The sequence below is a fragment of the Notamacropus eugenii genome, chromosome 3, assembly GCF_028372415.1.
Source record: "Notamacropus eugenii isolate mMacEug1 chromosome 3, mMacEug1.pri_v2, whole genome shotgun sequence".
NCBI lineage: Eukaryota > Metazoa > Chordata > Mammalia > Diprotodontia > Macropodidae > Notamacropus > Notamacropus eugenii.
Genome location: NC_092874.1, coordinates 226,516,580 through 226,527,155, shown reverse-complemented (window position 1 = coordinate 226,527,155; position 10,576 = coordinate 226,516,580). Strand labels below are relative to the sequence as shown.

General features: G+C 55.1%; 2 protein-coding genes across 5 annotated transcripts; one reads left to right on the top strand and one right to left on the bottom strand.

The window, feature by feature from the left end:
• Positions 1 to 2,293: 2,293 nt before the first annotated feature.
• Positions 2,294 to 3,176, top strand: NPFF (neuropeptide FF-amide peptide precursor). The gene is made up of 3 exons (XM_072654875.1): positions 2,294 to 2,503; positions 2,748 to 2,869; positions 2,968 to 3,176. Exons 1-3 carry the CDS (start codon positions 2,396 to 2,398, stop codon positions 3,083 to 3,085), a joined length of 348 nt encoding a protein of 115 aa, XP_072510976.1. The 5' UTR covers positions 2,294 to 2,395; the 3' UTR covers positions 3,086 to 3,176.
• A 219-nt stretch (positions 3,177 to 3,395) lies between these two features.
• Positions 3,396 to 9,424, bottom strand: TARBP2 (TARBP2 subunit of RISC loading complex). 4 transcript variants are annotated; one of them, XM_072654870.1, is made up of 8 exons: positions 9,228 to 9,424; positions 8,364 to 8,563; positions 7,754 to 7,856; positions 5,868 to 5,940; positions 5,471 to 5,588; positions 4,852 to 4,979; positions 3,973 to 4,165; positions 3,396 to 3,817 (listed from the first exon to the last, which is right to left on the bottom strand). In XM_072654870.1, the coding sequence occupies exons 1-8, from the start codon at positions 9,362 to 9,364 to the stop codon at positions 3,660 to 3,662; spliced, it is 1,110 nt and encodes a 369-aa protein (XP_072510971.1). In that variant the 5' UTR covers positions 9,365 to 9,424; the 3' UTR covers positions 3,396 to 3,659. The 4 variants fall into 4 exon arrangements, with proteins under 4 accessions (XP_072510971.1, XP_072510972.1, XP_072510974.1 ...); XM_072654871.1 differs by having other exon boundaries at positions 8,394 to 8,563; positions 9,228 to 9,422; XM_072654873.1 differs by having other exon boundaries at positions 8,394 to 8,558; positions 9,228 to 9,406.
• Between the last annotated feature and the right edge of the window lie 1,152 nt (positions 9,425 to 10,576).

The following is a 10,576-nucleotide window of genomic DNA, read 5'->3' as shown; positions in this document are numbered from 1 at the left end:
TGCCAGCTATTTTATTACAAAGAGATTTCTTCCCTTCTCCCTCCCTTCTGTTCCCCTCATCTGCATGACGGAAATACCCTGTGAGCAGGCTCTCACAATCTCCCAGGAAGGGGATTGGGCAAGACTTCACTCTGCTCTCCCCAAGTTTCCTCTCCTTTGCCTTCTAGCTGTTTCCTCCTAGCCATTATCCCTTCCCCTCCTTCCCCCACATATATTGTGCCTTATTTAATGCTGCAAATATAACATTAAACTATTAACGAGAGAAATGATCGTGTGTTCTGCTGCTGCTTTAATAGGTAAAATCATTCAAATATCCACCATGCTTTACTGCAACTGAAAAGCACCAACCTTGTATCCATGTTTTCTCATATCCTATCCCTGAAGGGAGAGGGATTATATTCCTCAGTTTGCAGATCAGGAAATAGAGTCCAGAAGAGGTCACTTAATTATGCAGCCAAGGAAACACCATATGGCTAGAACTCAGATGCTCTCTTGTTGAAACAGAGCGCTTCAGGACCCATTGAGATGGCCCACCAAAGCAGAGGAAGGGCTGACGAGTGTCATCTGGTGTTTTCGGGGCTCATCTTTTAGTCACCCCTAAAACTTAGCCTCGGGTATGGGCATCAGACTACCCTTAGCTCTCAGCTTGGTGAGGGTAACAGGTACAACCATAGCTCTAATGGTATTTATCAACAGGTACAACATTTAATAAACACATAGCACGTAGCGCTGGCTGGGTGCTGGGGATGTAAACAATCCCTGCTCTCCAGCAGAACGTTTCCAAATACAGGTTTGGGGGGGGGGGGGATGAATCCTCACTCGCTCCTGTATGATCCTGGGTAAGTGACTGATCCCACTGGGCCTCAGACTCTCTTATCTGTAAATGAAGGGGTTGGACTAGATGATCTCTTGCTGTAAGAAGCCGACTGAGCTTGTTCTAGTGCAGGGCTAAGAGACGCTCGGTGCCCAGGGAGGTGAGAGGAAAACGGCTTTGTCCTAAACTTTGTTTCTGAGTTCTGCAGTAAAGCAGACAGGATTGAGGCATATTGAGGCATGACGCAAGAGGACTTCAGGAAAGGTTATCCCCAATCCCCATGTTTCGGAGTCAGAAGGTCTAACGAGTCAGGACACGCAGCAAGGACAGACCCTAGAAGTCTGCCCCAACCATCAAGGGGGCTAGAGTGCTAAAGGCCTTGTAAAGAAAGAGGATTCCAACTTTCACATCTATCTTTCAATCCTCCCCCTGAGCCGAATTCTATAAAATACTATGTAAAATTTTTCAGGTTTCCCAGTAGGTAATGGGAAGAAATATATGAGACCATCAAAGACAAGCCAGCAAGATTGAGGATTCATAGCTGGATGGTATCTACTAAATGTTTTCTACAGAGGGGACCAGAAAAGCCTCCAGTACATTGGGATTTACAAAAATGTATGAGCAGGAATCACACAAGGTGCAAAAAGGCATGGTACCCACAGCAATGAGATGCTGGCGCTGCAATGGGGAGCAGTAGCCACTGGGTGGCAGCAATACTCCACCTGTGCTCCAAGGTGGGACCAGGGACTGGGCAAAGTTCTTTCCCTGAATTCTCTCCAATGGGGCCCTTCCTCCGGTCAACCCAACCCGATGGACTGCATCTCCCAAACCACACTGCCCCATCCACTGGTGATGCCAGAGTGCCAGATTTCCTGGAGGGAAGCAATCAGGAGCTAAAGGGATCCTGTCATCCTGACTCCCGGCCACAGGGCCAGAAAGGGGTACAGGGGGAAGAAGAGCTACCATGGGGGAGCCTAGCGCCATGGTCTTATCTTGCCCCATCCTCCACACCCCCTCATGATGTAGGAGGAGTCCCCAGAAACCATCTGGTCATGAAATCCAGCCCCCTCTCTGTAATCCAATCAACATGGTGGAGGGGGTCTCCCCAACAACCATGGTTAGAACTTTGTTCCCTGCCCCAGTGCTGCTCCCCCCTTTTCTGAATCATACCCTCCATTCCTAGTCCTTCCAAAGCAGTCTTCCCCCACCCCGCTTCTCCTAAATGCCTTCTGGAGGTGAGGATATAGGGGGTGGAGAACAAAGAACCAGTCAGAGCTTTCCAACCTGTTGAGGAATGGCCAGACTTTGACAAAATGCCTGCAATTAATGAGCTTCCTAAGCTCTGGAGACAAGATTTAAGTGTTTAATAAAGTCAAGAGCTCCAGGCTTAGGGGCTGAGGGCCTGGGGCTGAGAGCTAGGAGTCCCAGGAGAGCCATGGGAGGGGATCCCAGGCGGCCCTTAATGGGGCTGAGCATTTCCACTGCCAGCTCAGCGGGCCCCCCTCCCCATCTCATCTTCGGGGGGACAGCAGGTATAAGAGGCGGGTGGGGCAGACGGGCAGAAGAGAGAGACAAGGCAACATGGAGGCTGGCCGTGTGGCGGTGCTGCTGGCGCTGATGCTAGTGGGGAGGGGCCACGCTGGAGGACCAGAGAGCGCCAGAGAAGGAGTCGGGGACCATCTTCTCATGGTAAGTGAATATCATCACTGGCTTCCCGAAGTGAGAAAAGGAGCATGGGGCTTAAGGTATGAATTCAAGAATTCAGTCTTAGCAGCGGTCTCTGGGGTCCAGAGGCAGGGAGGGCATTCTCATTCACATTGTCTTACCCTTCCACCTGGGATCCAGCCCCGGCTCCTGCATGAGTCAGCTTTTCTCAGCCCTCCCTCAGTCTGCTCCCTCATCTGTCACAATCCTGCTGCCCACTGGGTTGTAGGAGGAAGAGAACATGCCCCCTCCTAAACCCGATGCCCAGACACCCGAGGTTCTCCTGCGCTCCTTGCTACAAAGTATGCAGAGGCCTGACCGGAGCCCAGCCTTTCTGTTCCAGCCCCAGAGGTAAGAGTCCAAAAGGGGCAGCTGGATAAATCAGGGGCTGGGAGTAGTAGGGAAAGTGAGCAAGGAGAGCAACGTGAGACCACTGACTATCTGCACAGGTTTGGCCGGGATGCCCGGAGGAGCCCTGGCAGGCAATGGCTGAGCCCCCTGGCCGGGGAGGATCCAAACCCTCTGTTCTGGAGTCTGGCTGCCCCACAACGCTTTGGCAAGAAGTGATGTTGCACTCAGCAGACGTGTTTTTGCATGCAAAGCCCACATCCATGCCATCTGTCCTAATAAAAGCATCTCCTCACCAGATGTGTTTTCTGTGTCTGTGTTTGGCTTTGAGGGTTCGGGATTGTCCCCTTCCCCATTACCCCAACAGCCGCTGACAACCCCCCCACCCCCCATTACTGCAGGGATGAAGTAAAGGAGCAAGGGAAACAAGGAAAGGTGGAAAGGAAGAAAAGGGAGGAAGCCAGAGGCAAAGGCGTCTCCACCCTCCACCATAGCCCTGGGAGAGACACATGCCACCATCACTAACAAAGCAGCTGGAGAACCACGTTTATTCCGAGAAGAGGAACAGCAGGGGCCTCTCCCCAATCACCCAATTACCTAAGTAACATGAGCAGGAATTCAAGGAAAGGTGAGGGCCCTGGATGCCCCTCCCCAGGTCTCAAGGCAGACAGAGTCTGTATCAGAGGTAGAAAAGGTACCTCCACTAGGCACCAGAGCTGGAAGGCCAGCCCCTGAATCCTAGAGGGGCCAAGCAGTGGGAGCCAGCTAAGGGCAGCAGTCTGACCAAGAGAACTCACTTGCCCCCAGCCATGATCTTGAGGTACTGCAGAGCGTGACGGGCAGCCTCCCCACGGGCAGCTTCCCGGGTGGGTGCCGAGCCGTGGCATACTGTGGCTGGCTGCGTAGACAGTTCCACCAGGCATTGACAGAGCCCGCTCAGACTCAGCTCATCTGAAGGAGAGAGAGAAGGGAGGCAGAGAGGACCCACCGCCCTCACAATGCTTCTCCCCTCTGCTCCCTGGCTGGTCAAACTCCTCCTCTTGGCCTGGCTCTAGTTCTGCCCCCTGAGCTGTCCTCCCCAGACCCAGAGCCCTGCCCCACCATACCAATGTCCAGGTAGCTGACATGGAAGGCCTGTTCCTCAGAAAGCTCACTGAGGACATTGCAACAGCCGGGGCCCAGAGAGCCAAGGGGACAGCTGCGGAGGGACAGGATCTTCTCTCCAGCTGAATTGCGAAGAGAGTCCCAGGTGCAGCCCGGGCTGCGGCCCCGAAGGCCGTCCATACGGGAGCCGATACCCTGATGGACAGAGGGGAGTGTATCAATGAAGGGGTCTGGGACCAGCCACCACCTCGACCTCACTGCCTACTCTTCTCCAGCCACCACCTCGACCTCACTGCCCACTCTTCTCCAGCCACCATCTCGACCTCACTTGCCCACTCTTCTCCAGCCACTAGACTACTCTCCTCTCCCAACCAAGGGGGGAATCCCAGCAACCGGCCCCATTCTGACCCATCACCAACTAGAGGCAGAAACGCTCACAATCTCCCTTTAACCAAAACAACATTCTGTGACAAAACCTGGAGTCAAAAGACACAGGTTCGAGGGTAAGCTCCAGCCCTCCCAAGCTCTGTGACAGCTTATTAGACCCGGAGCAAGTCAGTAACCTTCTCAGGCTTAAAATAGGGACAGCCCTCTCTGCACCACCTGTTGTGAGAAAAATGGCACTCATCCCTCTCATGGGCCCTGGTCTAACAGAGCATGCTGACACCATTAGAGATCAGAAGGGCCACAGGGCACCTGCCAAAGAGCCAGGGAAGCTTGGGCACAACTGAACCTACATCAGGATCAGACACTCCAATTCCCCCACAAAGGGGAAATCAAGGGAGGCCAAATGAATGACCTTGCCAAGGTCCCTGTGCTCCCTGTCTGACCCTGGGTGGGAAAGATGCAAAGGAGAGGTCCCTCAGGGGACAGACACTCACGATGGAGAAGTGGTCATCATCAGGCTCGGCCTCAGGCCCATCCCTGGGGTCCAGGGGCACAGTGTGCACCCTCAATAGCATCTTGGCGGCTGCATTGCGTTTGGCCAATTTCTTGGAGGTGCCACTGCCTGGGGGAACAGAGATAAGGTTGGCATCCTGGATTATGATCCCCGGTCCTCCCAACACCTCCCACCTGTGGGGTGCTGAGAAAGAGCATAGATCCCTGGATGCCCCACACAGGGCCACACCTTTCCCTCCAAGATAGGCTGGATTATTGGTAGGAGTTGGAAATGAAGGTGAGGAAAAGAGCTACCATCAATCCCATCTGTTTTCTCACCTCGGGGTCAGGAGGCCTAGAGGCTGAGAAAACGGGAAAGAGATCTGGGAAAGAAATGGGGGCACTGAAGAAGCTGGGAGAGAGTCACTGAGATAGAAAGCAGCTAAGAGGTGAAAAAAGAAGGGATGAGTGGATGGGACAGTAGGGATGTCTGTGAGTTGGGGGCTCAGGAGAAGCCACAGAAACAGGGGGAAGGAAGGCAGAAAGGGGTAAGAGGACAGAGAAGTTAGAGACAGGGCCCTGAAAAGCATGAGTCAAACACCCCCAACCCTTCTGAATCACCAATCTCGATGAAACGTTCCACCCGGCAGGTCATGGTGAATTCCTTTCGGTGCGCTGGGCCTGATTCTTGGGTCACTGTGTACTCTGGCAGCCGCCAGCCTTTCTGTACCACCAGCTCCTGAGGTTGGGGGTGGAGGGAGGAGAGGGAGATGGCATGAGGAAGCTGCCCTTCCTCTCTTGTGGGCACTCGCATGCCCCTTGCCATGCTCCCCAAGGGTCTAGGGTTCTGGGCACAAGGGGAACCCAAAAGCTGGCTTGCTACTCCATGCTCCTCCCAAATCAGAGATTAACTACCTTGAAACACCAAATTCAGGGTAATTTACCTCCCCAATCCCAGCAACACAGAAAGGAGATGATTGAGACCCAGTGGAGAGCAGAGGAAAGGGAAGGAACATACCTGTAAAGCCCCCACAGGGTTACATTCAGACTGCTGGGGAGAAACCGGAGCCTTGACCTCCACAGAAGGGCTCCTACCACACATATAAGTAGAACTAAAGTCAGAAATGAGGCCTCACAAAACCTCAGAGATGGCACAGTCCCCCAAAGCCAGGCAGGCTGGGCATGGGCTGATCTAGCCTCCCATAAGGGAAAGCCCATTCCTCTCCCAGAGAGCTCTTTTTATTTGGAAGTTTTCCTCCATGGACCAGAATTGTCTCTGCAATTTCCCCCCTGTGCAGGCACCCCGTGGGGTCGTATAGAACAGGTTTACGGGACATTCCCTGTCATCCACAGGACATCTCCTCTTTCCAGGCTAATTGTTCCAGGTTCCTTCAGCCAATTCTCATCTACCAGTCTCTAGACTTTACTACCATCTGGTCTCCTTCCTCACATCTCCTCTCCATACCCCAATTTCAGCCTCTCCCAGCCCTAATGGGCAGGAAGTCCTTCCAAACATATGGCCTTAGTCTCCGCTGCTGAAAACAGGCTTCCCCACCCTGAGAAATAAAGACTCCCACACCATAGAAGACTTGTCTGCTCCCCTCGAAATAGCTATTTTGAAGAACTCTAGACTTTAGATTTGAGAATATGGAACATGTTCTGACCAAAGAGAGGAGAGAAAGTCACAGGTACCATCTGTCCCAGGTCAAGCCAACTATCTCTAGTCCCAAAGAGTAGGGCACAGAAACAGCCCATCTCTTTGAGGACACATGGCAGTCTTCCTGCCCCCAACTCCACTTGCTGGTATCAGCTCCACCACTCCTCCCCTCAGGCATCCCCCAGCATTGCTGGACTTCACTATGTGACAAGGATAGACAGGCGGCTTGGTTTCAGTCTTAGCCTGTTGGGGCTCAGAAAAGACCTGCCCAAGGCAGAAGGTGAACCACTCCCAACTCCCTTCACTCCTTGAAGCCTTGCTTGCTGCTGAGGTGAGGTGGGGTGTGAATCAGGCCCAGCAACAGGGGTATCAGCAGAGAGCGGGCATTCTAAGAAGACAACTTCCCAAGGACTGGGGAACATGTTTCTCCCCATCCTGTACTGTCTTCTCACCCATCAGAAGGAAGCCCAAAAGAAGACAGAGCCAATGGCCTCTCAGCGGAATGGGGAAGTTTTTCTACTCAAAGAGCCAAAAGACGTATTTAGAATTTTGGAGGTATTTAGGATTTAGCATTTTTAGAAGTGTCTAGACTGGCAGGAGAAGAGGAAATATGGACAGGGCAGAGGTCCCTGTGGGAATCAATCTCCTCAAACAATTACCCTCCCTAAGGACCTCTTCTCTGGGCAGTGGTGGACAAAGAACTAGGCCTGGAGTCAGGAAGACTCATCTTCCTGAACTCAGATCCTGTCTCAGACACTGGCTAGCTGTGTGACCCTGGCCAAGTCACTCAACCCTGTTTGCCTCCATTTCCTCCTCTGTAAAACGAGCTGGAGAAGGAAATGGCAAACCACTCCCGTATGTCTGCCAAGAAAACCCCCAATGGGGTCATAAAGAGTTGGACATGACTAAAACAAGGGCCCCTCAATAGGGGCTCGGCTCAGCCAATGTGAATGACCACTGTACTAAGACTCCTTCACAGTCTAATGTAAACAATAGGAAAAAGGAGTTTTGCTTGGAGGTTATCCCCTATTAGACTAAGACCTCAAGTTTCAACCCTAAATCAGGGTCCGTAAGGACTGATCCTTCGAGGGGCCACTAAACAGCTCTTTATGCCCTGGGAGTGGACTCAGCTGTTGGTAGATGGTGGGAGAGATCAAACTGCCTATTACTAACTCAGGTAGTAAGTGGTGCTCAGATGGGTAGGGCAGTTTTCTCAAGGGCTCAAAAATTACTTGGACACACCTCACCTTCCATCCTCCAGAAACGGCTCCAACATGTTTCCTCCCTTCAAGTGTTTGAGGGCCACCTCAGCTGCTTTGTGTTTGGCAGCTTTCTTGCTGGGGCCCTGACCTGGGAGAGGGGTGGCAGGTTACACAAGAGCCAGAAGAACCCTCATCCCCATCTCCTGCTACCCCCACCACCCACCACCATGCAGGACTAGAATCAGGCCATTCCAGACAGACACTTCCCTAGCAGTGTCTGTTAATCTCTTCTAGTATCTCACAATCTACTCTCAGTCCTTTAAAAATACTTCATCGATGTTTTTAAGAAACCTATCCTTTTCCAGTGCCCTCCCACCAAAAGAACTCTTTCTCATTATTCTGGAGAAGCATACTTAAGTAAAATCAGGTGATCCCTGTGTCTGACAGCATTCTGCCCCTCTGGGGCTGCAGATGACACCCCGACCAAGAGGAGGCTCCTAAGTTCCTCCCGCCTCCCCCATACCTAAGCATGCTCTTGGTTCCAGCTGACTTTCAGAAGCACTTGAGGCTCAGACACCCCGCCCCCAGCCCCTGGGAGGAAAGTAAAGGCCCCTCCCCCCAGGCGAAGCCCGGTGGAGGTCCTGAGAACACGCACCCCTGGCCAGGGCACCCGACGCCCCCTCACCAGTGCAGCTGGTGTCACCGACGGTGACTCGGAAGGTGAAATTGGGCTGGTGGGCTTGGCCCTCGGCTTTGAGGAGGTCGTACACGGGAGTCTTGCCTATTCTGGTGCCATACTCCTGCAGAAGGCTGATTGGGGTCTTGCCGGGACTGGCCGCCAGCATTTGCTCTATACTAGGGGGAGGTACACAGGCCTGCATCGTGGTCCCTCTCGGACCCCCCACTGACGGGCACTGCCGGCTGGCACCCGGGGTGCGGGATGGCTAGGGGCCCAGGGGTATCGGGGCGGAGGCGAGGAGCAGCTCCACCAGCTGTCCAGAGGCGGGGAGGGGAGCCAGAGGGCGCGGGGAGGGGCATGCTGACGACCACCCCCTGGGCGCCCTTAGGGAGTGAGGAACAGAGGGCTCATGGCCAATGCCCCCGAGTCTAGCATCCTTGGCTCCTCCGGCCAAGTGCATGATGGGAAACTCAGGGCCTACAGCCCTGGGGCATGCGGGGAACAAAGGGGGCCGCTGTCTCGGGGCATTCTGGGAAATCAAGTAAACGCTGAAAGCTGGGTAGCCTCCACCCAAGTGCATGGTGGGTCCTTAGCAGCCACCACCGTGGTGCATGGTGGGAACAGAAAAGCCCGTGCCGTGGTGGCTGCTGGGAATAACCCCCCCCACCGCAGTGCCGTCCCGTCCCGTCCCGTCCCGTGGCTGGGCTAACCACCCCTCCTCACCCCCAACCCCCAGCCCCAGCCTTCCAAGACCCGGTGCATGCTGGGTCTACGCGCTCCGCCTCCCTCCCGCACTGCGGCCTCCGCCCTGCAGGGGTCAGTGTGAGTCGGCCAACTCACCTGGGGAGTCCGTAGGCTGTGATGATCCCGGAACCCTGCTCCTCCTCACTCATTCCCTCCTCCGTCCCTGCGGGCGCCACCGTGACTGCAGGCTCCGCGCGCCCCGAGCCGCCGCCGCCGCCGCCGCCAACGAGCATGGGCTGGGGCCGGGGCCGGAGCCGGGGCCGGGGGAAAGAGGTGGGCGGGGGGGGGGGGGGGGGGGGGGGGCGTCGCGGAGCATGCCGGAACTTGTAGTCCTCGATCCTCCCCATTCCATTGGCCTCCATGAGAAGCGAGGCTACCCGCCCCACAATTCTCCGGGGGAGTTAGCCCACCCAGGTCGCAGTGGCTTCTGGGAAGAGTCGTCCTCCCCCCCCCAAACTCGCTCACTGTTTTGCCCTCCTCGGTGTGCGAGGATGATGCTGTGAGCATGCGTGCTGGAGGATGATGGGCGGAGCCTGGAAAACTACAAGATCCAGAAGTCTCGTGGCCGCTGAGCGAGTTCCCCTTGAAGGGGTGGTGCCCAGCACGCGCCACGGGTACAGCCACGTCGATTGGCTCCTCCTGCCAACTCCCTCCGAGCCAGCTGCCTGCGATTGGCCCGCTCGGAGCCGAAGGGAAAAGCGAGAGGACCAGAGACTTGGGGAGCGGGGTTGGGGCACCACGGAACATTGGGCGCTATGGACTCTTTCCCAGGAGAACCTGTGATTGGCTGAGGGACCCGCCCCCTGAGGGGAGCCTGGAGAAGCCGGCAGAACCCTGCAGTGTGCCGGGGAGTGAGGGCTTCCTGCTGGAGACGGGAGGGGAGCGGGGGCAGTGAGCGCTCCTGGAAATCCATCGCGTCCCCCAGTTTACAGAATCCGCACCCCATTCTTGCTTCGGTGTTCTGAGCCCCAGTCCTTGTTTTCTTCCCCGCTCCCCCCCCCCCCCGGGTGCATCATTCACCTGACCCTGCCTGGGTAAACTCCTGTGCACCAAGTAACCCCATCCCCTCCCAGAGGACCCCCAAATTCCTCGTGTTTCCTTTGTCCCCAGAAGCCTGAAAGAGAGGTGCCAACAGGGCAAGGGAGAAGTCCTGCCCTCTAGCCATTCCCTCTCACCCATCCCGGGGAACCAGTATGCTGGGGGGTACAGGATTGCGATGGGAGGGGAAAGCGTTTGGGCCAAAAGACCAATTAGAGAAAGATGGAAGGAAACTCACTCGGGGACTGTCCATGGTAGTGGAGTTAGAGCTGTGGATGGAAAGTGGAGTGGGGTGGTGAGGGTGAAGAGCTATGGAGACCCCTCCTCTTCCTAACCAACCCCAGCCAACCATCTTTGTACGGGTTTAAGCCTCTCGGGCCGACCGGCGAAAGAAGGGGCCCGAGGGT